At 40.0% G+C, this 24,833-nt stretch overlaps 1 protein-coding gene across 3 annotated transcripts in view; it reads left to right on the plus strand.

Moving 5' to 3' along the window:
* Positions 1 to 1,895: 1,895 nt before the first annotated feature.
* UNC79 (unc-79 homolog, NALCN channel complex subunit) overlaps positions 1,896 to 24,833 on the plus strand; it is a 105,931-nt gene continuing 82,993 nt past the window's right edge. For 2 of the 3 annotated variants that reach the window (XM_058848083.1, XM_058848091.1), the window contains exons 1-8: positions 1,896 to 2,013; positions 7,343 to 7,463; positions 13,054 to 13,358; positions 16,717 to 16,887; positions 19,767 to 19,859; positions 21,151 to 21,206; positions 21,829 to 21,958; positions 23,488 to 23,552. In XM_058848083.1, the coding sequence (XP_058704066.1) occupies positions 1,992 to 2,013; positions 7,343 to 7,463; positions 13,054 to 13,358; positions 16,717 to 16,887; positions 19,767 to 19,859; positions 21,151 to 21,206; positions 21,829 to 21,958; positions 23,488 to 23,552 (963 nt within the window). In that variant the 5' untranslated portion in view covers positions 1,896 to 1,991. Of the gene's footprint in view, positions 2,014 to 7,342; positions 7,464 to 13,053; positions 13,359 to 16,716; positions 16,888 to 19,766; positions 19,860 to 21,150; positions 21,207 to 21,828; positions 21,959 to 23,487; positions 23,553 to 24,833 lie in introns of those variants that run through there. The other variant, XM_058848101.1, reaches the window with a different exon arrangement.

Below are 24,833 nucleotides of genomic sequence, written 5' to 3' on the forward strand. Positions count from 1 at the left end.
GTTTAGACAATGCAGAAGGACTCATAAGCAATAAATTGTTTACCATGTACCTGAACTACATGCTGTACTATGTGGGACCTTGTTCAGTAAATGCAGGCATAGCTGCAATTTTCAGGCACTTAAACCAAAAAAGAAATTTTACATGAGAAATGGAATTAATATTTTCTCAGTCTACTCCTGTTTTATCAACCTGAGTGTTTTTAATAAGCTCACCACTCTGGTATGTGAACACTTGGTATATTTTAGAGATACTTACAGAAGCTCAGTTCCCCTCAGTACAGAGTTCCCTATTGTTCTGTAATGAGCAATAAAGCAGTTCAGATTGATTTGTTGCATCAACAGACAGAAATTCAAAGATGAAACCTGTCTTCAGTATCTTATTTCAATGAAGTCTGAAAGCCATTTGTCTGTATTTTCATCACTTATGCTCCGTGTTGTGAGACATAGGGTTTGGAGAAGCAGGTTTGTAGCATCACATGATCTCTCTGGGCACTTCACTAAATAAAGCTTCTAATAAAAGAAAAACATGTAGATATTTACTCTCAAATATTTGAATTTAAAAGAGAAAACAGTGCTATAAATTGGCTTTGCTCTGTCTTTGGGGCTCACAAGCAGCAGGGAATGTGGAAAGAACTATGGCCTCCAGTAAGAGCTCTGTTTTGTACCTAATTAAGTGGTGTTGAAGAAACATTGCCCGTGCAGTATTTTTAGAAAATTGCTTTCAGAAAAAAAGCTCACCAGTTAAATGCCAGTGAGCAGCATCAGCCTCTTCATCGTGGTTCATGGCACCAGACATATATTGTCCCCAAATGAAGGCAGCAGTAATTTGGAGACACTGCCTTGTATGATGAATAACAAAACATACCTATTTTCCTCCACCTCCACAGCACAGTTCTCTTTGGCTGTCACAGGCCTACTTATATTACACAGCCCAGCATTTTGAGGAGAGTATGTTGCAATGGATTTTTTTTTGTGTGTGTAAACATTAAGACTCCCATGCCCTGGCTGATGAAATACTACTGCTTCCACATAGCTTTTTCAGAGGTGTAAGGATCTGAAAAACTGGTAGGGAAAGTTTCAGAAAATAAACTGATAGCTAACCGTTCATTTCTGAGAGCTGGTAAGGTCAAGTCAGGACACCGGAGAAGCTGACAGGATGCACAGCAGTGAAATAATTTCTCTTGGAGCAAATGCGTTTTATTGTTATTACTGTACTCCTACCACAATCGGATAAAGGTCTTTTCATTCCACCTTCCTCCTGCGGCAGTCACCACGGCTGGCATCTGGTGATGGAGAGGGACACAGCCAGGGCTGAGCACAGCCCTCGTCCCCTCGGGGAAGCCATGGCGGTCCCGAGGTGCTTGGTGCACTGTGGAAACAGGTGGGGAAGGTGGGGCCAGAGGCACCTCCCTGCCCGCCCGCCCGGGCTACACAGCTGGAGCCCAGGGGTCGAGGCGAGAAGTACGCAAGGGAACAAGGGTCCTTGTTCCGTGTCAAGGATCACACGGAGCCCACAGCACAGCTCCTGGCAGCGCCGCCACCGCTGTCCTCGCTCAGTGCAGCTCCCGCGGGGCCGGGCGAGGGCACCGCCAGCCCCTCCGCAGCCCCGGGGGCACCGCCGACGCTTATCAAGATCTTCCGGCTCGGCAGCTTCCAGCTCGACGCTGTGACAAGTTCGGCGGGGCCACAGGACCGCCCCGGGGCCCCCTCCCCATCACATCCCATCGCATCCCAAGTCTCATGTCCCCCGTCCCACCTCCCACCCCGTCCCTCCCGAGGATGCTGTTTGCCGCGGCCGCCAGGCGCGCTGCCCCTTTAAGCGCGCTCCCGCCCGGTCCCGCCCGCCCGCCGTTCCCCGGCCCGCAGCCCTGCGGCACCGGCGTCGGCACCGGGCACGGCCACCGGCAGCGGCACGGCCATCGGCACCGGCTGCTCCATCGCGGCCGGGGGCCGGCGCTCCGCGGCGCCCAGGGGCAGAGCGGGGCGGCAGCATGTCCACCAAGGCGGAGCAGTGTGAGTGGGGCCGGGCGGGCGCCGGGCCGGGGTCTGTCCGAGGGAAGGGGAGCGGGGCCGGGGATGCCGTCCCGCCGATGGCGGTGTCCCGCCGCCGCCCGGCGCCCGGCGGGGCGGCGCTGCCCGGGCTCCCGGCGCGGTCTGCGGCGGCCGCGAGCGGGCGGTGCAGGGGGAGGGGGCTGCCGGCGTTCTGGCTCTTTCTGCCGGAGCCGCCGCCGGTGCCGGTGGCCGCAGTCCCCGGAGCCCGTGGCTGTCCGGGCGGCCCGCTCGGGGCGGCGGCGTGTTTGTGCAAAGGCAGCGCCGGGGAGCCGACGGGGGGAATGAGGGTTCGGGGGTGAGAGTTAATATTGAGACTGCCGGCTTCGCCCCCCGCCCCACGGCGGGAGCGGTCCAGCCTGCCCCGTGTACCGGCGCTGCGCCCGCTTCCAGAGGATGCGGCCACCTGCGAGAGCAGAGGTGACGCACGCGTTGCCGCCTTGCAGGTGGTCTTGCAGTGACATGGAGCGACAAGAGTCGTGCTGTCGTTCTTGCCCGGGCCGCTCACCTTCCGGGTGAATGTAGGCTGGGGGTTTGTGTCCTGCCGACAGGCCGCCTGCCACAGTGCCCGATTCCAGTAGGATTGCCCCAGGTGCTGGCATCCCCCTGCCAGCGTGCCTCTGCCTGGTCACTGGTGTTGTAACCACCATGTTGGCTAGACCTGATCAGAGCACCATTAGATGACATGGTGGTTGGGGTACCTGCATCTGGGCCGTGGAAGTGTTCCCCACTGTTGCTGCTCGTGACAACTGGTCTGTCTGCAAGAGCCCTGATGGGATGCTGAGAAGAAAATACTGGGGTAGTCGAGCTTCTCACCCAAGTCAAAGCTACTTTCTTGCCTGATACAGTGTCACAGTTATGAACAGGCAGGCTGTGACCAGGAGGTTGGATTGATGTTTGGCTTGATGACGTGATGTGATTTGACACTTCACATGCTGAGACTTGCTCTCTTCTTCCTCCAGGTCACTGAGAAGGATCGTTGTGTTTATATATGCCTATGGTGAATTGATCTAACAAAAATTACCTGTATTTTTTTCCTTTAGGGTTTACTGCTTATTTACAGTGGTGGATGATTTTGCTTAAAAAACATTATGCAGATGTTTATTCATTGCTGTAAAGGTGCAGTTCTAGCCTCATAAATAGAGACACAATGTTCTGACTGTGCAGAAGCTCTGAACTGTGCAATGTTTGGATCTGTACTGTTCTGTTGTTGCTGCCTTCCTCACCTTTCACCTGAGTTCTGTAGTTGTTTCTTCTCTTGTGTGATACTTATACATTAATTACACTTCCTTCACACTGCCATGCGGAAGAAATTCTGCTACTTTTTGTCCCAGCACTGGTTATGGCATTTTCTTCCTTTTCTATTCTGCCTTCTCTGTTCCTCCATTCCTAATGTTTTTGGTCTGCTCTGTTTGAGCTTCTCTTTCTTTTTTTATCCTTGGCTGTTTTTTCTTTTCATCCCTTTGTACTTTTCAAGACACTGTGTCTAGGCCTACCATACCCCTATTTCTCTCTATTTTAAGATTTACTTAGAGTCCAGATTTCAGGTCTTTCTGCCTTCTAATGTTCCTTTTCATTATACTCCAGGAAGAGTAGTTGGTTAATGGACATATCCTGTGTGTTCTAACCTGCTGAATATATGTTTTTACCAAGGCTATTTCCCTGCCTAGTTCTTATGGCATTACCAATTGTCTTTGTCTCTACATAACTTCAAGATTCCCTCACCAGCAATTTTTGAGTAATGGACTCTGACAAGGATGTGTTGGTGTGCATACATCACTACCGGTCAAATTTTCAAACCCCAGCTGTTGCTGTTGTTCTTCTGCCCTCACTGAGTGACAGGCAAGAACCAGAATCTCTTGGGAAGGACTCAAGTTACAAGTCATAATGAATCTCAGTTTACCAAGAACATCAATGAAACACTACAACTGAGGAATCACACTGATTGGAACAGAAGATGTGCTGGTCTAAACATGAATCCTACAGCTCTTGGGCAGGTTCTATGAACAACAGGTAAAATGGTGTCAGTCTGGGAAGCTGACTGGAGAAGCTTCTCTTTTTTGTGGCAACACGCATCTTGTATTGCATACCAGATATATCAACAGTGACTTTCATCATTTGACTCTTTGCAGTATGCCTGAGGTGTTCTGTTGTATTCAAAGAAAATGAATTATTTTTCACCTTAAAAAGCAGTGTTTGGTGTTTAGTTGTGGTAAGTAAAGTCCTAGGAATGCCTGGTGCCTGCTCTGTTCCCTTCCAGGACAGTGGAGCAACCAAGGCCATCTTTGAGGACTCCTAATGGTTTCAGTCTCAGTTCAGTCAATTCTTACATGGGGGTTGAGAAATTTAGTGAAGTCTGTGTAGATGCTAGAGAGATACCTATTTGTTTTTTGTGGTGATCTTATGACAGTGGCCAAGTACTTTCACAAGTATATTACTTTTTGTAATGTGTCTCTGGGTACTCAGAAACTCAGAACATTGGGTCATTCACACACTTTCTGTAACTTGAAAGCAGGCAAAGTTTTTGTTCTGAGGCTTTCCTTCAGAAGTTTGTGTTCTGGGAGGCTGTGCTGAAATGGACAGAGTTTTGGGAAACAGAACTGAGAAGTGAGGCTGAAACCTTTAGCCTAAAGCTAATGTTTATATTTGGGCTTTATAAATCAGTTTTCTCTTTTGATATTTGGCCTGATACAATTGCACAACAATACCAATTAATACAAATTAATGGATTTCCATCTTTATTTTTTTAAAAAAGTAGTTCAAGTGATTCTAGATACCCTATGCCCTTTATTGAAAGTTAGTAACTGGAGGGAGGCACACAGCTTTCTGAAATACATCCAGATCTGAATTCTGTAATAATCTTTGGTGTTTTGTTAGTCCATTTAATTTACAGTTATCTGAGAGCAAACCATGGCAGCCACAGTAATCTGTGCACCTTGCTGTGAATTGTTCTTAGTTGGGTACTGTCTTCTGTAGTCTGTGCCCTTTACTAATACACTTGGTTTCATGCTTTGTTTTTCCCCAACCAGAGAAAATAACATCACCAAATGCATTTATGAAGTCATTGCTTTCTTAATCTAGAAACTAAACTAGGTTAGTTTTTATGACAGTTGAAAGAAATGTCTCTGATGAGACAGCCTGCAAATCTGGGACTAAAACTGAGATTAGTAGGCAGAAAGAATGAGGTGTGATATAAGAACGGGAGGACAGTCTTGGACTGCTCAAGTCAACCTCTGTAATGTGGAGTGAAACACATCCTGCCCAGATGTTCCTACACCAGTGGTTTGAGGGGCTGTACAGGAAGCCACTTTTGGCTGTTCTCACACAGGATAACCTCCTGCAAAGCACAGTTCATGTGCCACAGGCCTATATGGTGGCCTGAAAGGCTCTGATCTTGCTCCCACGTATCCTGAGGCCATCTGAGTCAGTATGATGAAACTTCTGTTTTCAATTGTTTGAAGGGGAGGGAAAAAATCATGATTGGTTTTTAGTTATTCATTAATGTCACCTTAAAATAAATTTGTGAAGTAAAAAACTTAAAGGTGAGGAAATACAACTGAAGATGCTTATGCATTTTTAGTGTGTTGCTTTTGCATATGCATTATGACAGTGTCCCTGGTTGCATTTTTGCTTGCTGGTTTCACATAGACTCCAGTCCTTCAGTCACATGATGGGCTTTCTCCTTGTGATGAAGCCAGGTAATAGCATGAGGGAGACTTTTGTCTGTAGAAGCTTGACTTGCTGCAGGAATTGGGGAGTGCTGTCCTTACAGCAGGAAATGAGTTAAAGAATTATCTTGGTTGGCTGCTGCAAGATTGGATGTCTTGCATTCCTGCATTCAAGAAAACAGTATTCTTCATTTAATGATTATTTGAGTGTTCCTTATTTTATGGATAATTGACTTGAAATTGTCAAACCTCATTTATTGTGTGGCTGACCACTCAGGGAATCTTTTGTTTTCTGGATGTAAAAGTCCAGTGTGTACTGTCAACTATACTGGCAAAATGGCTCTCAGTGTCTCGAGCTGAGCCTCCAACAGTATTTGCAGACACTTTGCTGTCTGTCCATCAATCCTTTTCTGTCATATGGATACAATGTCACCCCTTTTTGTTCAACTTGCCAGTAGCACAGAAAAACATCAGAAAATTCATGAGCTGTCTCTCAGGTAGTTAGTACCTTTCTGTTCAGTGGAGGACTTAATGGTATTAATTCCTTAATAAGTGCCATTTGACCATGAGAATAGAACAAAGTATTGCTTGTTTAGGGACCATGATTTATCTTCCACGCCGACGGAGCCCTGTGGGGGAGCAAGGTATATCTTGGTCTAGTGGAAGACTATTATAATCCATATGCTTAAGGGCTGAAAGAATTCAGAAGCATCTCCCCTTTTAACTGCCTGTTACAGTCTTGGTGCACTTTTAACATGATGAAGAGTTCCCAGGCAGCTGCGCTTTCCTGAGGCTGGCTCTGCAGTGCAGCACAGCTGAGCAGCCCTCTGCCCCAGCCAATGCACTCTCTCTCAGCAGAGTTGATTAATCTGAGTGGAGCAACAAGAGTTGTGTGTGTAGGTGTCTCTACATGAGACTGTCTTGTGCTGTATAGGCAATGTAAGGCAAAGCAACTGGGGGGGGGGGTGGTAATCACTTTTTTCCCAACACTGAACAAGGATTCCTATTAGAAAATAAACCCACTGTTATTTGTAATGCAACCAAAATTGGTTTCAGTGAAAGTGTACACCTCCTACTGCTCTTTGAAATCCCCTTATCTGCTTTATCACACTTCCTAAGACAAATAAACAGCAGATACTTCGCTCTTTTCATATCTTTTTGTATCTTTACTTCATTGCATAAAGTAAATGTATGGCCTGCAGTAAATCACATAAGGTCTCTCTGTCTTAGCTTATATCTCTGCTTTGGCTGTAGAAATACTTATGTGTCTCACATGAACCTCCTGTGATCCAATGACTCATTCATTATAAATGAATCTTGAGATGCTTGGAGACATGGAAGAAGTGCAGAGTGTTAATAATATATATTTTTTAATTTGCTAGCACTAAGTTTTCCTAATACAGATGCAGAAATTCACCTCCATGTGTTCTCCCTGGCACTCTTTTACAATTTTATCAGCCAGAACAGAAGGAACAGAGAGATTTTTCTGTTTGTTGAGTTTAACACTTAAATTAAAAAAAAAAAAAAAAAAAAAAAGAGAAATGGAAGAAATAGACATGACTCTGTCAAAGTCTGCAAAAAACCTAAATGAAAATTTTCGTGTTGTTTTTTTGTCTTTTATGTAGTTGCTTCCAAAATCCGTTACCTTCAAGAGTACCACAACCGGGTTCTCCACAACATATACCCTGTGCCCTCTGGAACTGACATTGCAAATACTCTGAAATACTTTTCTCAGACGTTATTGAGGTAAGTTTTGACTTATGCTCTTGAAGAAAAAAGAGCTAAAGAATCAGAGGGGATTTTGATTGGCTTTTAATTGGTTACTGGATTTAATGGGTCAATGGTCAGCCAAAAAGAGTCAGAGCATAATTTAAGAAAAACATGGTATGAACGAATCTCTTCAGTGGCTGTTGCCCAATTTGCCCAGTTAAGCCCCCTTATTGAGTGGCTGATTCTAGAATAAACTTGGTTGATTATGCATTTGCTTGGCCCTCCTAGGACTTAGCTGAACGCACAAACATGCTGAACTTGTGATGAGAGGAGTTGGTGACCTATAGATTTTTAGATGTCTATAATCATGACCTTGACAGTCTTGGTGCCTCAGAATCCCAGAGTGACGAGCCAGATGAGCCAGCAGAACTGGGTTCTACTGTGCCGTAGTTCAGCTGTTTTGGGTTCTGGTTCAGTCCCTGAGAACAACAGGAATAGACATGAAGTTTGTATACAGATCTGGATTTGGATGGCAACAACACATCAGGATTGTCCTGACCCGATGTTTTTGACTTAGTCTTATGTTTAGTAATAATGTATAGTGCTAAATACCACATGAATACAGAACACATTATGAATAAGGAATAGTGCTTCTTGTCTTCCTAAAAAAAAAATCAGAAAAAAATGTGAGACTTGATTAGGAATAATGTGGAAAAATTCAACAGTGCTGCCTAGTGGATTCATATTTCCAAATTGTTTTTAAAGTGGCTTTTTACCATGAAGAGGGGATTTTTATCTGCTGGTTTTGTCTGCCACTAGTTTTCACATCTAGAAAAATGCAGTTCATATTGCATTTCTATGCATAGCTTCCTGATTTTTACCTGGAAAGACTGTCCCTGCTGTCAGAAGGTAGTTTGGAAATCAAGTTATTGACCTTATTTGAGGAGGAAACATTAACAAAATACAATTTATCCATATGTTTGTAGATATACTCTTATGATGTATACAAGTTGAGAAGCAAGAATTTAAACTTGAGGGAGTGGGAACAGTTCATTCTAACATTGAAAGAGCCTGGGATACATCAAAAATTTTTTGACCCTATTTATAAGGAGAGCTACATAGACAGAAATAATTTTTAGTGGAACACCTGTTCACAGCAAACTTGAAACCTCCTGTTTACTTTTGGAAATTTCAAGACCAGAACTGTTTGTTTCCCTCCTCATTTAGACTGTTGAAGAAACTTAGAGCCAGTAGGACTACAGCCTACAACCAGTAGGACTTTTTGTTTGGAGGTTAATAAATTCAATTTTGTCTCATTGTATTGAGCAGTGGGAAAATATGTTCAAGGTGTCACTAAAGATACTTCTGAAATGTTTCTCTGTTCCCACATCAGGCTGTTATGATGGACTATTTGTACAACACACACTTAAATTGCATTAAAGTAAGATTATTTATGACAAGACATTGCTTTTGCTTAAATACTGTGAGCTTTTAAGCTGTTAAAGCAAGAAAGTTGGACTTGATTCTGAGTGTTTTCTCTTTTAGCTGTAACTACCAAGTGCTGTAATGAGATATGTTTCTTTTTGGTCAGAAGTTCACTGGGTCAGGATAGATTTAGAATGTGCTGCTTAAAGAAAGCAGCTTTACATCACTCTGTGGTCTTCTTTCTAAACAGTATAGCTGACCTGTCCTGTTGATAAATTCTTCACAGTCCAGAAGCAGTGATGTTCCTGGGCTTACTGAAAAAGCTTTGTACTTAGCAGCTATGAGAGCAGATCAGAAATCAGAGCAGCAATTGCACAATCAAGCAACTCCATTTGTTTTATTTCATGTTCAGAATGGGACTGAACCAAAATCCTCTTGTTGATAATGCTGAACCCCGTGGGGGCAGAAGTGGTGCTTATGTCTGATATACAGATCTACACAAATGGCTTTGTCCTTCATGATCTGGGATCTGATAGGCCTCAGAACTAAAAGGGTATGAGAAATTAATGCTAGGACTTGGCCCTAAATTTAAGCAGACTGAGTTCTGATACTCAGCAAGGTCAAATTCACGTTCTAAACCCCTGTAACTGGGGAGTTTGAACTGTGGGTCAAAGGCTGAGTGCTCTGGTTGAACCAGTGTAAGTTTATACACTTGCTGAGACTAAGAAAGAAGATGGATAAAAAAGCAAAACAACACACCCGGTATTTAGTGTGGCAGATGGAAAGAAGGAAACTCCCACCCACTGTGTGCAGATCTCTGCAAGATTTACCCTAAAACTAAACAGACTGGTTAAGAACCTTTCTGAAGAGCGTGTTCAAAAATTTCTTTGAATATTTTGCATGCTGAGTCTCCTTTCTGCCTCCTACACTGAGACTCCATTGTACAAGGGTGAACATCAGTCATAGAAGTACATGGTGGAGAATAATCTTTCTAGCTTAACACAGAGCATATGCAATGAATTTGGGCTGTTAAGGACAAACAATTCTTCATGAACATGTATAGTCATAGAAACAATGAAGGAACAGTCAGAGAAATTCCAAGTAATGATTGGGTTTTACAGAAGTAGATCTTACTGTTTATTGTGCTTTTACCTTTCCATGTTATGGACACACTGACTGTGTTCTTTTCAGTGGGATGTGCCCACTGTTTTGAATCACATTTATATGTGGTGTCATTTTGCTGGCTAAAGATGCGCAAGAGATTAATTTGCTCCTTTGCTCTGTACACAGCCTCCATAAATTACAAGCTCAGGGGTGGGGGGAACAGATGTGGAATGATTGAAAAAATAAATTCCTTATTTCTATAACAAACATCACATAAAATCACCATACACAATGCATAGCACATCGATTCATTTAGTTCTTCTTTAATTTTCTCTTTGGGAAAAGCATTTCTTTACATTACAGCATGAATTTGTTTCATGCCCTTCTCATTTTCAGTGATTTCTCCCTCATTTGAGGAATGATCTAAGGCTTAATACACATCTTGCAGAAAAGCTTTTTCTTTCACATTTTCCTGAAGAAAATTCTCCATATGTATTTCTAAGTAAATTACTTTATGTGAGGCATAGTTGTAAATGCCTTGGTGGCTAATTAATGGTCAAGCTTGTTTTGCTGCCTTGGTGAGATGTAATTTCACTTGTAGGCATTTTAGGAAACCTTTCCAAGAAGGCAGTAATTTTGGGATAGATTTGCAGCAAAGATGTACACATCTTGAAACAAGCCTTGGTAGGTTTGCCCCTTATTGCAGAGCAAGTTCAGTATGGAGTAAGTTCAGTGTGGAGTTATGATTTGCAGATGCTCCAAATTCTCAATACTTGGTTTGAGTTGAACCAGAAGCAAACTGCAGTCGTTGATTGTATCTTGGTCTTAAGGGACATCCTAGATTTTCAGTTTAGACTCCTCTGTTTATTGCCTTTAAAAAGTACAAGTCAGGCAAAAGCCTGGACATGAAATTTTGCAGGTTTTTTATTTGTTTTTTAATAAATTTGGTGCGGTTTCAGCTGGAGTTTAGATCTAATCTTATTACTGTTAAACAAAAGGATGCCCTGATCAAGATACAATAGGTGTGCTTTGGCATCTAATCCAGAGATGGGCCTGTAGCTCAGTGTAAAAAGAAAGGATTAATATCCTTTCTTGAAGTAAGTGCAGTTGGAGCGATGTTTTGGCAAGTAAAAAGATGGGTAATTGGTATTATCTGTTGGTAGACAAGAAAAGAATATAGTGTAGTGCCTTCATATCTCTAAACATAAGCTGAAAAATATGGCAAATGAACATCAAACAAATTAAAAGGAATCAGCACTCTGATAATTAATTTTTAAAGCCATACTAGATCTTAGGTGATGTTCTGATACAATTTTATAAACACCACTGTGACAGTGATCATGTTTCTTTTACTGGACATTGGGTAACAGAAACCAAAATAATCTGCCAAATATGTGAGGCACAATAAAAAAAAGAAAAAAAAAGTAGTTTTGCAAGACAGACTGTGTCTGTCGTCTCTGACTGCAAGGGTGATGTAATAGTAGCCAAGTAGCCATGTGATAGTAGCCACTTGGCAAAGAACTGTTTTTGTAAAAGTGTTTTATATATATGGCAAATGAATGACACCTTCTCTTATAAGCACCTTAGCAAGAGTTTGGGTTACTTGTGTAAATTGTTGAATTGACTTGGAGGTAAGATTTGCTGAGGTGATTATATGGTAGGGATTTCTGTACTGTTAAAAGAGAGGAGAGGTTTCCAGAAGTGCTCTCTCTTGATATAATTCTGCTTTACATGAGTCAGTGGAAATCTTAGTGCTACTGACTTGTTTTTTATACGTTTAACACTGACTGTGGGAACAGAGTTAAACCAACAGCAACTGCTTTTGGAAATCCCAATGACTGAGAGGTGCAAAAAGGTGCTTTAAAAAGGAAAAAAAGAGCATTGTGTGTGGGTTAATATATTTAAAAGGTGTCTTATATTATATAGGCACATATGGAAATTATGAACTAACCCTATAATTGCTTGATAACTAAAATATAACACTGCTTAAGTGACAATTTATTTCTATTTAAAGTAGTTGGGTTTATTTTTAAAATAAATTAGATTACCATGTTTACAACCATGTTTGCAACATTTTTAAAACTACATAACAAGCTGGTTGACGTATAGCCTCTATTTTGATTCCCACTAAATTCTTTTTATTTTTTGAAATTATCTCTCCTTTAGTTTGTAGTGAGTTTTGTTGAATAATAACGTAAGTAACAGCAGGAGTGTATGGTAACACACTGTCTGATCTGCAGTTACATAATTGGTCTTGCTTGCTTAGCCCTTAGATTTTTGAAGGTAACTATTTACCCAAGGAGTGTTTGTATTCATAAAGCAAAATGTCTCCTCCCTAAACATGGGCAAAATTAAAAACACACATAAACAACCATTATCATTAGCTCACAAACATATGCTAAAGACCATCTACTATATATTATTTTATGACTTTTCCAAATGTAGTTTAGTTAACATTTTAGAAATATTATATTATTTCTAAATCCATGTGCCTGTTTAAACTTCATTATCTCAAATGATACTGAGTGAGTGGTCATGAAACAGTATCATAAAATACATACAGACATTATTTTAATGCAATAAACATGTGATTTTTAAGGCTATCTTAACAAACACACATGTTTATTCTTTGCTAAAACATGTTTCTGCAAGTGCCACACCTATATTTTGCATGTTTTCAGTCAGTTGGCTCAAAAGATTATAGGGGGGAAAAATAAATCTCTTAAAATCCTCAGATTCTCAGAGCAAAATACCAGCCTGTTTTGACACAGCTAAACACTTTGAATTCTTAGAATGTTTCTTAACTGTGAAACATGGGTAGGGCACTGAAACATGCATTTTTATATTTTTGCTCCTTATGAACCAGATAACACATGAGATGCAATGAAATTTTCCTAGATGCCAATTTTTAATTCTCTTATCTTGAAGCATGGAAGTAAATGGTTGCTAGATTTGTAGACATGCTAGTTTTGGTAGTGATTGCATCTTATGTGGGATATATCTGGTCTTTTATTATTTGTTTTATAGTGTCATTTCAATGTAATGTGCTGTTCTTTGTGTCTTTGTTGTCTCTTTTTTTTCTTTGTCCCCCCAACAGCATTTTGTCCCGCACAGGGAAGAAGGAGAATCAAGATGCCTCCAATTTGACAGTGCCCATGACCATGTGTCTTTTTCCTGTGCCATTCCCACTCACCCCATCTCTAAGACCACAGGTCAGTTCCATCAACCCTACTGTTACTCGCTCCCTCCTTTACAGCGTCCTGCGAGATGCTCCATCTGAACGTGGCCAGCAAAGTCGTGATGCTCAGTTATCAGACTACCCATCTTTGGACTATCAAGGACTTTACGTGACACTGGTGACACTACTGGATCTAGTTCCCTTGCTACAACATGGGCAACATGGTAAGCAGGCCCTTGAATGATTCCAGTGCTGTGAATCCCATGAGTGATGCATATATCCAGTAGAAGAGATGGGCCTAAACTGACCTGGATCTGGATTTCAAATCTCCTGGGATGCATTTATATCCAAGTGTTCCGTTTGACTTTCTTAAATAAAGGATGCTTTTTTGGCTAAATGTTGATTTGGGTTTGAATTCTGAGGTTGTCTGATTTTCAGTGATGTGCTGGTGGTATGTAACTAAAATACAATGGTATAAAACAAAAATTAGACAGTTGGGTGTAAAAATACCCAGATTTTTAATTTGAATCTGCTGGGATAACTTCAGACTGTCTTTTTGGGGTGGGTCTCTTAAAAATGCACAAAGAGCTTGCGAATGTGTATCTGGCCTATAACACAGATTGAGTGTTCTGGTGAGGGTCCATCTCTACATAGAATACAGTATATATCTAATTGGAGAAAAAAACATGGTAACTGTGCTTTGAAATGGCTCTGAAATACTCCTGTGTAAAAAAAATAGCAGCATCTCTGTCTGGCTTAGAGAAAAGCAGTATTGTCTTATGTTTTAAGTTAGCTGCAAGCGGTTTTTGTGGCTGTATTGTGTTTGTATTATTTTCCTCAAGTTCTGCTCTGTATCTGTCTGGCTTGTTAATCTGTTAGCCTTTCCATACTGGGATTCAGTAGCCCAGTATTCTCCCTATGCATTAGCCAATATTAATTTCCACGGTGGTATCACGATGCATTCCTTATATAGGTCAGTCTAGGGAGATAACACTGCTGAACTCTGGAGAAAAGTTGTTTCTGTTAAGTGCTGAATTCCCTTTGAGCTGGCAGTAGTATGTTTGAATCCAAGACTGCTGCACTAGGAGATGGTATGATCTTGCAAAAAAAGCTGGGCCCATAGGAAGATATAGACTTGTTGACTTAACTTCATTCCTTAGAAATGGTGGAGCTAATTGTCAAAAAAGTCTTTTCCCTAAATAGATAACATGGTGATTAACAATCAGTAGAGACCTGTAAAGGACAAATAGCATGGGGCAAACATGCATTTTTTTAATAGCAACACAGTGGCTCTCCTTGTGTGGTTAATCTGATTTTTATTGCTGTGTCATTGTACATCCTCATAGGCAATACTGGGACATGGTCCCCACTTGAGTAAGGAAAACACTCAAGTAGTAATTACCAATGGCTTGGCAGCTTGAAGGGTGTACCAGTGGGAAATCTTACAGGAGTCTGTGCTGGGTCTACTGTTACTAAATATTTTAATTTTTTTACTTAGGTGATAGAATTTGGATTTACAAGTGTTACAAGATGGTTGCTAGCATGTGCTTTATGTAAAAGATATGCAACTCAAGTAATTGTGGCAAGTTGCATTCTGTTTCGAGGAATTTCCAAGGGAGAAATGTCAAATACTATGCTTAAGAGAGAAATTAAAGGAAATAGAGGCAATACTAGCTTGGAAGCTGTACTGCAGAGAGCTCTGCATGTTAACAGTAGATCAGAGAAGACCGTAAGTCACTAACAATAAATATTATTCTAGCAGTGTGCAAACATTTTTTTTTTAATGTACGGGACACCCGAAGCATTATGTTTAATATTCTAACAGCCCTAGCAAAGCCTCAGCTGGAGTAAAAATTTCAGATTTGCCCATCTAGCTTCAAGAAAAACATGTGCTATTTGTCCAGAGTCCAGGAAAAAAACAAGAATTATATGAGGTCTAGAAAATGTGAACAATGAGAGAAAACCAGAAAAAAATTGGTTTATGTAGCTTAGAGAAAAATGGAAGGGAGATGTGATTATCATATGAAAATATGTAAAGGTTGCTGTGAGGAGAAATAAAATAAACCAATCTATTTGTGGTTATAGTTGATCAGGATAAGAAGTTATACACTTAAATAGCAGCAATGGATATTTTTTAATTAAAAATAATTATATGATAAAGATGATTAAGCATTGGGATGAATTGACAGGAGAGAACTGAAATGTCTTGCAGGTTTTATGAACATTTTAGATAAATATGTGCCAGGAATAATTTGGTTGACTCATGCCTGGGGCAAGGGGAGCTCGCTATTTTGTGTGGTTTTGAATGGTTTTGTGTGCGGAGAATTAAATTTTGCGATACAACTTGTTATTTATTTCTTCCTCAGCTTAGTAACTGATTAAAAGAAAGATTTTTTTTTTATCAGAACTATTCATGTTGTTTGGGTAAGTACAGCTGCTGTGCAAGGCAATCCTTGCACAACGAGCTTTGGCCTGATCAGGGTGTAAAAGACTGTATTCAGCTGGTGAGTGCAAGAGAGAAGCACTCTGTAGCATTAATGCTCTGGTTACTCTTGCATAGAAGGCTGGCCAGAACCACTGAAATGGGGTGCCAGTTTTAATTTTTGCTGTGTCCCAGGACATTTAGAGCTACAGATCTCTCTGTGCTTTAGAGACAGTTTTAAGTCACATCAGTTGTGCAGGTGAGACTGAAGGCCTGTGTGGCGTACTTAAGGCTGTAATGCACTTAAGGAATAATTAACAAACGCAGGAGGAAGGCCTTCTGATGTCTTTGGATTATTGTACTAGTTCATACTCAGGATTCATTGAATGCTGCAACCTTCGTCAGAGGGTTATGGGCACCACTTTCTCATTTGGGAGAGAGTATAAAGATTATTCCACAGTGCCCAGATACACAATAAACTATGCTTTCCCTTTGGATCTTAAAATGTTGCACAGTTATTAAGTATCCTTTCCAAAGAGTTACCATATGATTTATTTAGATAGGTATAGAAAATCTTGATAAATATTCCTATCCTTTTAAGCTCTGGCCACTTTTGGCCTCAATGGTTTCCCTGGAAATCAAGATCTGTAGTTTAATCACATGTGGTTTGAAAAATATAGTAACTCTTCCTGTAGTCAATATATGTGAGGTGCTTTGCAGAACTCTTGAGGGTAATAAAATAAAATTCTTATATTAATATGACTGATAAAGACTAGACTGCTTTTTGCAAAACCTGGCCTTCAATACAATGTGCATTTCAAATTCTGATTCTAGTAACATCTCTGCTTAAATTCAAGCCATTCTACATTAATCACTATATGATTAAAATCAGCATTGATTTTAATAGATTATTTTATAGGCTGTAGCTTTCATATTCCCCCCCAGACTCTTCGGCATAGTGTTCCCTGTTTCCCTCTAGGAGGGACTTAAAAATTGAGGGTGAACTCACTTGTTTGCAGTGATTACCTTCCCAAATTACTTTGAGAGGAAAGCTGGAATTTAAATATAATTTATTTTTTAGTTTTGTAAACAAGAAAGTACATAGTCATAATTACATTTTCATTGTAATGATTCTGTATTTCTTTCATTTTATTCAACAGATCTTGGGCAATCAATTTTTTACACTACTACATGCTTACTTCCTTTTCTCAGTGATGATATTTTGAGTACTTTACCCTATACAATGATTTCAACATTAGCTACCTTTCCTCCATTTCTGCACAAGGATATCATAGAATATCTCAGCACATCTTTTCTGCCTATGGCTATATGTAAGTAGAATTCATTCTAGCTTTGTTTTCTCGGCATGTAATAGTATCAGATTGTACAAGTCAAAATTTAGTCTGTCATGGAATTGTAATGGAACACCAGTCTACTTACATAAAATAATTTCATGTGACTATTTTTCAAAGGGAAATAGCTCTATAATTTTTATTTATTTATTATGCTGTGTTTTTGTGTGAATTCTTCCTTCATTTAAAGTGTGATGTTTATTTAAGAAATCACTGTTTTCAGACTCACAGAACTTTCAGTGCCAGCAGTGGGAGTTTTGAATACAAAATCAATGGGCAAACTGCTCCTGAAATAATAACTGCAATAGCAACATGCATATTTTTGCATCTGGACTATATCTGGATGTACAAGTATGATTTTTCTTAATGTGACGTTGTGGTAAATTTCTGATTTTCTCCCTCTCTGTCTTCTTGGCACTTTCTCTCTAAGTTCTGCACTAAATAGCTGTGCCTGTGATGCCTCCTGTCCCTAAGAATTAGGTCTGAATCTGATGGTCCCTGCTTTTTTTCCTCTTTTTACTTCCCCTCCGAGAAGATGTCACATGATTACTTAACTTCATAGTCCCTGCACAGTGTGGATCTTGAGGTGTGTTCTGAATGTTTGTCCATGTACCTGACAAAAAACTTGATAGGACTTCAGCAGTAATGAGAAATATAACCATTTTCTGCAGAGAGAATTATTGGGGTCAGTATTAGGTCAGTTTTAACCAACAAGCCTTTTACTGTGTGTGACCAAGCTCTGGAACAGTTTGCCAGAGCAGTTGCAGATTCTCCATCCTAGCAGATGCTCGAAACACAAATTGCCCTGGGTACCTGCTCTAGTTATCTTTCTTTGAGCAGAGGGATTGGCTGAGATGATCACCAGAGGTCTCTTTTAACATCAACCATTCTATGATTTTGTGAGAATGTCTCCTCCTTACCTCTATATTCCTGATCTTTGTGGGAAAAACATGATCAACTTTTGTACAGAGATCAAGAGTGATATCATTTAAGCCTGCAGAAGATGCTGAAAGAAGCATAGTCCAGTATTTTGAGATTAATATCTAATGCAAATTTATCACCTGTATTTTCTAATTTGACCAGTCATTGATCTTGGAAAAGTCCCCTAGCTCTCTTGGACCTTGGTTTTCCCATGTAAAGTATTAATTTTTATTACATTGTAATGAGGTTTTCTCTATTAACTTTGACATGTCTAATGACAGTGTGCAAATCAAAATTGCTAATGTATGTACTCTTTGGGTTAGGAGCAGAATGTTGCATTAAACAACTTCTTTTCCCACTGCTGTAACCTGTTAAAGAAAGCTGAGGGTGGTGACTTATCCTGTCTGTCCTCAGATCTGTAGAATTATACCTCAGAATAGCTGGTTGAGTCAAATCCTTGGTTTACTTAAATAGATGCTGTTCCCCAACTGCCCTTGACAGGGATTGCATCCTTGCGTTTGCATTTGTCATGCTGGCTTTCTTCACTATCAGTTTTGGTGAGATCCCTGTATGAAACCAGTCTGGTGCTTTTTAAATTTACTAATCTAGTACTGTGTCCTACTTTTTTGCTGATGGCTGTGTTTAATTGCCCAGTTAGAGCTGCCAAGTATTTTTCAATTTAAATCCATAAAAATACACCTTTCTGTAATAATTTGGGGCATATATTTGGGTGGATAATATTCAAAAATAAAAGAATGAAGTGCAGTGAAGAGAGCCATAGTAATGTTGGGTCATGTGGAGAACAGGGAGAAATTCTCCATTTTCTCTTCCCTCCTTTGTTTCTATTTGAGTGTTAATTAGTCTCCTTGTCTTTCTCTGCTGGGAATTATATGCTTCTTTGGAAGGCAAGTGCAGAATCTTTCCTTCCCTTAGTGTTTAGTTCTCATTCAAACCAAAAAGGAGGATGCAAGAGATTGTCTAAGCAGTTGGAGAGCCAGATGGGAGGGATGAAAACAGCTCACTGAGCTTGGAGCTGCAGTTCCGTGCTTCTATCCCAAATGCTTGGTATTTGGGTCCTGGCAGCCAGGCTTGGGCAAGTGCTGTGAGGGTGGAAAGATACTTGTGACATCTCTGTGTAGGAGCTTGCCTTCAAAGCCATGTTGCCATATAAAAGTTCTGCAGGGTTTTTCCAAATATATGCCACTTAATAGTAACCCACTTCATGGGAGACCGGGAGGAACTGCAGCCACCTTCTGTGTGAGGTAAAAGATACTCAGTGCTGCTGTTCATCATTTTCTCAGCACAGTTCACATAACAATGGGACTGATGTTTCTGGTATGTAGCTGTAACTTGAGCTCTTAGCAGATGCTCCCTGAGAAGAAATCTCTGCCATACCCCAGCAGCTATCACCAGCCCCAACCCTTCCTGGGCACGCCTCAACAGCAGGCTTTCCATTTGCTCTTGGCTCCTTACCCTCCGCTTCCTCATTACCCTTCCTACAATCCGAGGCCTGCGTGCACTTGGCTGTACAAGTGATGTTGTTTTGACCAGTCTGTGGGTTCTGATGGAGAGAACTTGAGAAGGCAACTGGTTGATGCAGTTTTAGGGATGAAGTCACACTGATCTGGGAAATCAGGTGCGTGCTCTGTGGATCAATACCTAGCCATCTTTCTCTTCCACCAGAAAAGGAGTTTCACCCCCCAATAGAGTGTTTCTAGTTTTTTAGTTTTTTTTTTTCATTTCTGCTTTTTTTTGGGGTTTTTTTTTTGGGTTTTTTTTGTTGTTTTTTTTTTTGTTTGTTTGATTTTTTGTTTTTTGTTTTCATGACATGGCACCTTAGGAATTTTATCTGCATGAGTTGGAATCAATTACATGCTATTGTCACCTGATTTTCCTATTACAATGGAAAATTTATTTATTTTTTCATCTCTTTTAAGTGGGATCTTCAAAACGAGAAGGTGTTCCAGCACATGTCAATCTGTCTGCATCATCAATGCTGATGATTGCAATGCAGTACACATCAAACCCAGGTATGTGTGAACATGCAACATAGTATCATTCATTCTGAAGCCATCAGTCAGAAAGTATTGTCAAATGCAATCAGAAGAGTTTTCATTATGGGATAAAATTGTGTCATTATCCAGCACAAGATGAAAAACTATTTAGTTTAGTCAAAACTGAGATTTCTGAACATTATGCCGGAAATAATCATTATTTAGATAAGATCTCTTTGTGATGACGAAATGGGATTTGGCCCAGGATTGGAGACTCTGATCTACTCATGTTTGACATGAGAATATAGTGTTGATATATATAATTCGGTGTTGGAGAGAAATACCATTTACCTTGTCTACAGAAATTCATAGTAACTGTCTTATATTATGATTCAAATATCACTGAATTCACAAGTGGTACTATCTTTCTAAAGAAGACAGGTAATGCTGGCTGCAGGCTTAATGGAAATATAATGAAGTTAAATGCAATTATGGGTATCTAACAACAGTGATGTAGGCCCTGTTAAACCATTGGGACCACATAACCAAATCAAAACAATATTTAACCCAGTGAGCTCTTACATTGCATGATCGTCAGCTGTCAACTATCTCCTGTCTTATGTGGATGGGTAGATGGGGTGTGTGTGTGTGGAGGAACCCCACACTGCCTTGTGTGAGGAGTGTCACATAATCCTAACATGCCTCACACAGGTAAATAAAAGCAGAACACCATTTTTAAAAGCAGCTTGCAGAAGTCAGGTTTTTTCATTAAATGTTCTGTCTTTTTTTTTTTGTCATTTCTGTGTTCAGACCATCAGAGACAAATGTTGCCCTGTGGTTTTTGGGAAGTCAAACATGTAAAGTAGTTCACTTGGCTCTCATGTTTGTTTGATACAGAGTGGCTCCTATAGCCTTTGGTATATATGGGAATAATATATTGTTACATGTGACTTCTGTTGCTGCCTGAGAATGAATGACAAGATTCCTGTTTACATTGTGACAGAGGGACAAAGTTTTAGTCAATCAGCAGGTATTTTTCAACTACATGTGTTTGAAAATAATTTCCATTGCTGTGCAAAAAGCTGTACCCTCATAGTAGTCATCTTCCTGCATTTCTTGCCAGAAAGAAGTTACTAATATTCAGTTTCTTATATTTTGTGGTGACTTTCAGAGCACTGATTCTTTAGCAAGCCCTTTAAAATAAAAAATATTTGAATGAGGCATAGAGTTTTGGATGGAGAAAGCAAAGCCAATCAGCTGATTACATAATTTCTGTAACCTGAGCTTCCATGTCCGTATTAAGTCTATACTGTCTTTTCTCTCTCAGTGTATCACTGCCAATTGTTGGAATGCCTCATGAAATATAAGCAAGAAGTATGGAAAGTAAGTTTATGATCGTATATACTTTGTGGAAGTGATTGTGCTTGGGTAGTAATAAAAACCAGATGGCTTGAAAATTGAACTGACTGTATGCCAAGAAGTTGTAAATGATCTTTATATCCAATCCTCCCTCTGGATTATGGAGAGGAAGGTCCCTCTAATTTTTAGTTTACAGAGGCAGTTCCGTGTGTTATAGAACAGAGCTCTGTTTCCCAAGTACTATGAGGTTGTGGCTCCAATGAGTGGAAATTTTAATAATGAGCAGGATTCACAGTTTATGGGAGACTGGACTTTAAAAAGAACTATTTGTGAGTATTGTTGTCTGAATCTGCTCTGAATCTAGTATTTATCTGTATCTCACCTCTTTGCTCCATGTCTAGACAGAGAATTCATTTTGCTCTGTTAGTGCACTGTGGGGTGTGGGGTTGCTGTTGCATGCTCTGATCAAACTCAGAAGCATCAAAGTTGGTCATCTAGCCTGTCTCTAAGAGCATACACAAAGAACGTTTCACAGGGCATGATATGTATTAATTTTGTGTGTTCAGCTATCTTTGAACAGAAGTACAATAAGAATTGTGGTTTGTTACATTAAAAAAATAAACATTCTGTACCTGTTTTTCCTTAGGATTTGCTATATGTCATAGCCTATGGACCATCTCAAGTTAAACCTCCGGCAGTACAAATGTTATTTCACTACTGGCCTAATTTAAAACCCCCTGGGGCAATCAGTGAGTACAGAGGACTGCAGTACACAGGTCAGTGCAGCTAGTTTTGTATAGGCCAAAATAAATAAATGATGAAAAGTGTTAAAGTCACATTTTTACAGTTCTGTGATGTATTTTGACTTTTATTTTTGTTTGATATATTGTACTTTCATAACAATATGCAATATCCATTTATCTGCATTTTCAAACACTGTTAGGAAAAATTAAAACTCAGATTGTGGCTTGTAAATATGTTGTCTTACTCACAATATTAGCTAAACCTGAACAAGAGAAGAAATAAATATTGTGTTTGTAACAAATAGTATCTGAAAATGCTGCCTGGGCCTCCCAACAGTTCTGGTTTATGTTCCTTTCAATTATTGCTTTGGTTGCTTTTGTTGTGCCAGCTGCTAACACTGCTGCTGTTGCTAAGACTTCTTATCTGGCTGTTACTGTCAAAAAAGTCAGGTGATGTCATGCACAGTTAGTATAATGGATAAATTCTCAAGGTTGATTATAGGATGAAAATGGGAAACAAAGTCAGGAATGCAGCTGGAGTAGGTGGATGGTACAAAGTCTGCCAGACTCCCTAGAGATACTGATGGAATAGCGCTGCCACAGGGAAGACTGTCCAGCAATAACTCCTGACTTGCTCTTCCAGCTTGTCTGTCTCAACTTGTTTCAAATAATCTCTGTCATATGGCATATGTTTTGTTCACTTTTAAAATTTCTGGACCAGAATGTGACATTTTAAATTATGAAAATGAAGGGTTGGAAGAGACCTTAGAAGACCCCTAGACCAATTCAAGTGCAGCCTGAATGTTCCCAGTAGAAGTTTGACTGATCTGTTTTAAAGCCTTCTATTGAAGGGTTGATAAGTTTTCTCGACTGTTTGGAAATAAAATGAATTCTTTATGTACTGCTCTGCATGCAAGCAGGTCTGTAAGCTAATCATGATAGTATTCTTTTTGAACTGTTACTAGCACTGGATAGACTGGGTTTTTTTCCTTATAAATAAGTTTTTTGCTAATATATCCCAGCATGGGATGAGTATTATCTGCAGTTGTATGGCATTTTGATCTGGGGGCATCCCATAGAGCATCCAAGTGATGCCATTTGAGCATCATTTTGTTGTTTACTTCTTGTCATTACACAGCTAAGGCTCCTTCTGTCACTGGACTAGTTTTCTTTTGTCATAGCCATGTTTTCATTTTGCCTGGGAATGTAACTGAATTTACTCAGCTATTCCTGCCATCTTGTCCTGAAGTGAAAGGATAGTTAATTATTTCAAGATGCTGGTGAGATCAAGAAGAGTCAGCAACAGGAATCTGAAACAGAAAATTCCATTTTGTTACTGAATCTGCAGTTCATTTAATTGTATTGTAAGTAAGTCAGGAGGCCTGTATGTTTAAGTTTGTTTATTGTAATTATTAAGCTTCCTGAGGAATGGCTATTTGTATCGTACTCATATTTGTATAGTACTTAGTACAAGAGGATCTTGTTCTCAATTGAGACCGCTAGGCACAAAGAAGATAAATATCTCTTCTCATTTATTAATCAGCCATGTTTTGGTTTTGCAGCCTGGAATCCTATTCATTGCCAGCACATTGAATGCCATAACGCGATTAACAAACCAGCTGTGAAGGTACTGCTGCTGCTTTAGGGGCCATACACAGCTGCCTGGGGTGGGGGAGGTTGTGCTTCAACCCCAGCCATGTGCTGTGGTGGTGTGCAGGTGACCAAAAGCAGGGGCTAAGGGAGCAGCAAAGCCTGTTGGGACCAAGGGGGGCCACACCTTTGTGAATGTGTTCTTCAGCTGCCTAAAGCAAGATGAGATTTTTCCTGCAACTTCTGCAAAAAGTCTTAAAATTAAACATGGTGATGTTGTAGAGCACTTTATAAAATTCTAAGCTGGCTCCTGGCTAATCCATGTAAATTTTTTCCTGAACACATGCATGTATATTAATAGGTGCACAAATATTACTGCATACAGGAAACATTATTTCAGTTATGTAGGCATACGTTCACCTTGGTATCTTTGTTGAGCTCATACAGTGCTCCTATTCTGGTTATGATCCTTTGCTTGGAATGTGTCCTAGAGCAAATAGCAATAAAGCTTTACTTATTTTTCCTGCAGCCCTCTTTGAGGGAGGTAAATTTTATCTTTACTGTTTACATGCATAGTAAAAATGAAAAAGGTTTGACCAGGCTCACAGAACAATTTGATAGAGGCAAGGACAGCAAACCAAGTCCAGAGCATACTACATTAAGGTGTACTGATTAATTAATTTGTATCTAGTTAAATATCTAGGTACAGCAAATTTTCCTGGCAGCAATTTGTATACTAATATAATTTCTTTAGTCAAACAGTTCTTCAGTGAGCCTTTTCCACAGGCTGTGATAGGACATGATGATGACACTTACCTCAAAAGTCCTGCAAGGGACCACCTTCTGCGCACTCCAATCATTCTCAATGGTTCCTCTCTCACAGGAAAAATGCTGAAAGGTGTTCCTTCATGTTGTGAATACTAGAATCTCATTAGATTCAGGCTAATAACAAAATAGAGCAAAATACTTAAAAAGTACAGTTCCAAACTTTTCAGATTAAATACCTGAATATTTTTGAGTAATCTGTTAGCCTAATTTTGACAGAACCAGTTTTGATCAGTTAACACTCAGAAAAATGCAGCCTGTTTTGTCCTGAATAAATGATTTGGTTAACAAAGATGTGAGAGATTCAAGGAGGTATTTGTCTTTATAAATAAAGTCTTGCACTCTAATGGAGTAAGAAACATTTTGATCAGAGTGGTTAAGATATGCATACTGCTTCTGAGTGTTTCCTTAGTAGTACAAAGCATTTTAACAAATGTGTATGGAACTGGCTGTTAACTGTCACTGTTTTCTGTAATTGACTTATGTGAAAAGA

Source organism: Poecile atricapillus, chromosome 1 (genome assembly GCF_030490865.1).
Source record: "Poecile atricapillus isolate bPoeAtr1 chromosome 1, bPoeAtr1.hap1, whole genome shotgun sequence".
NCBI lineage: Eukaryota > Metazoa > Chordata > Aves > Passeriformes > Paridae > Poecile > Poecile atricapillus.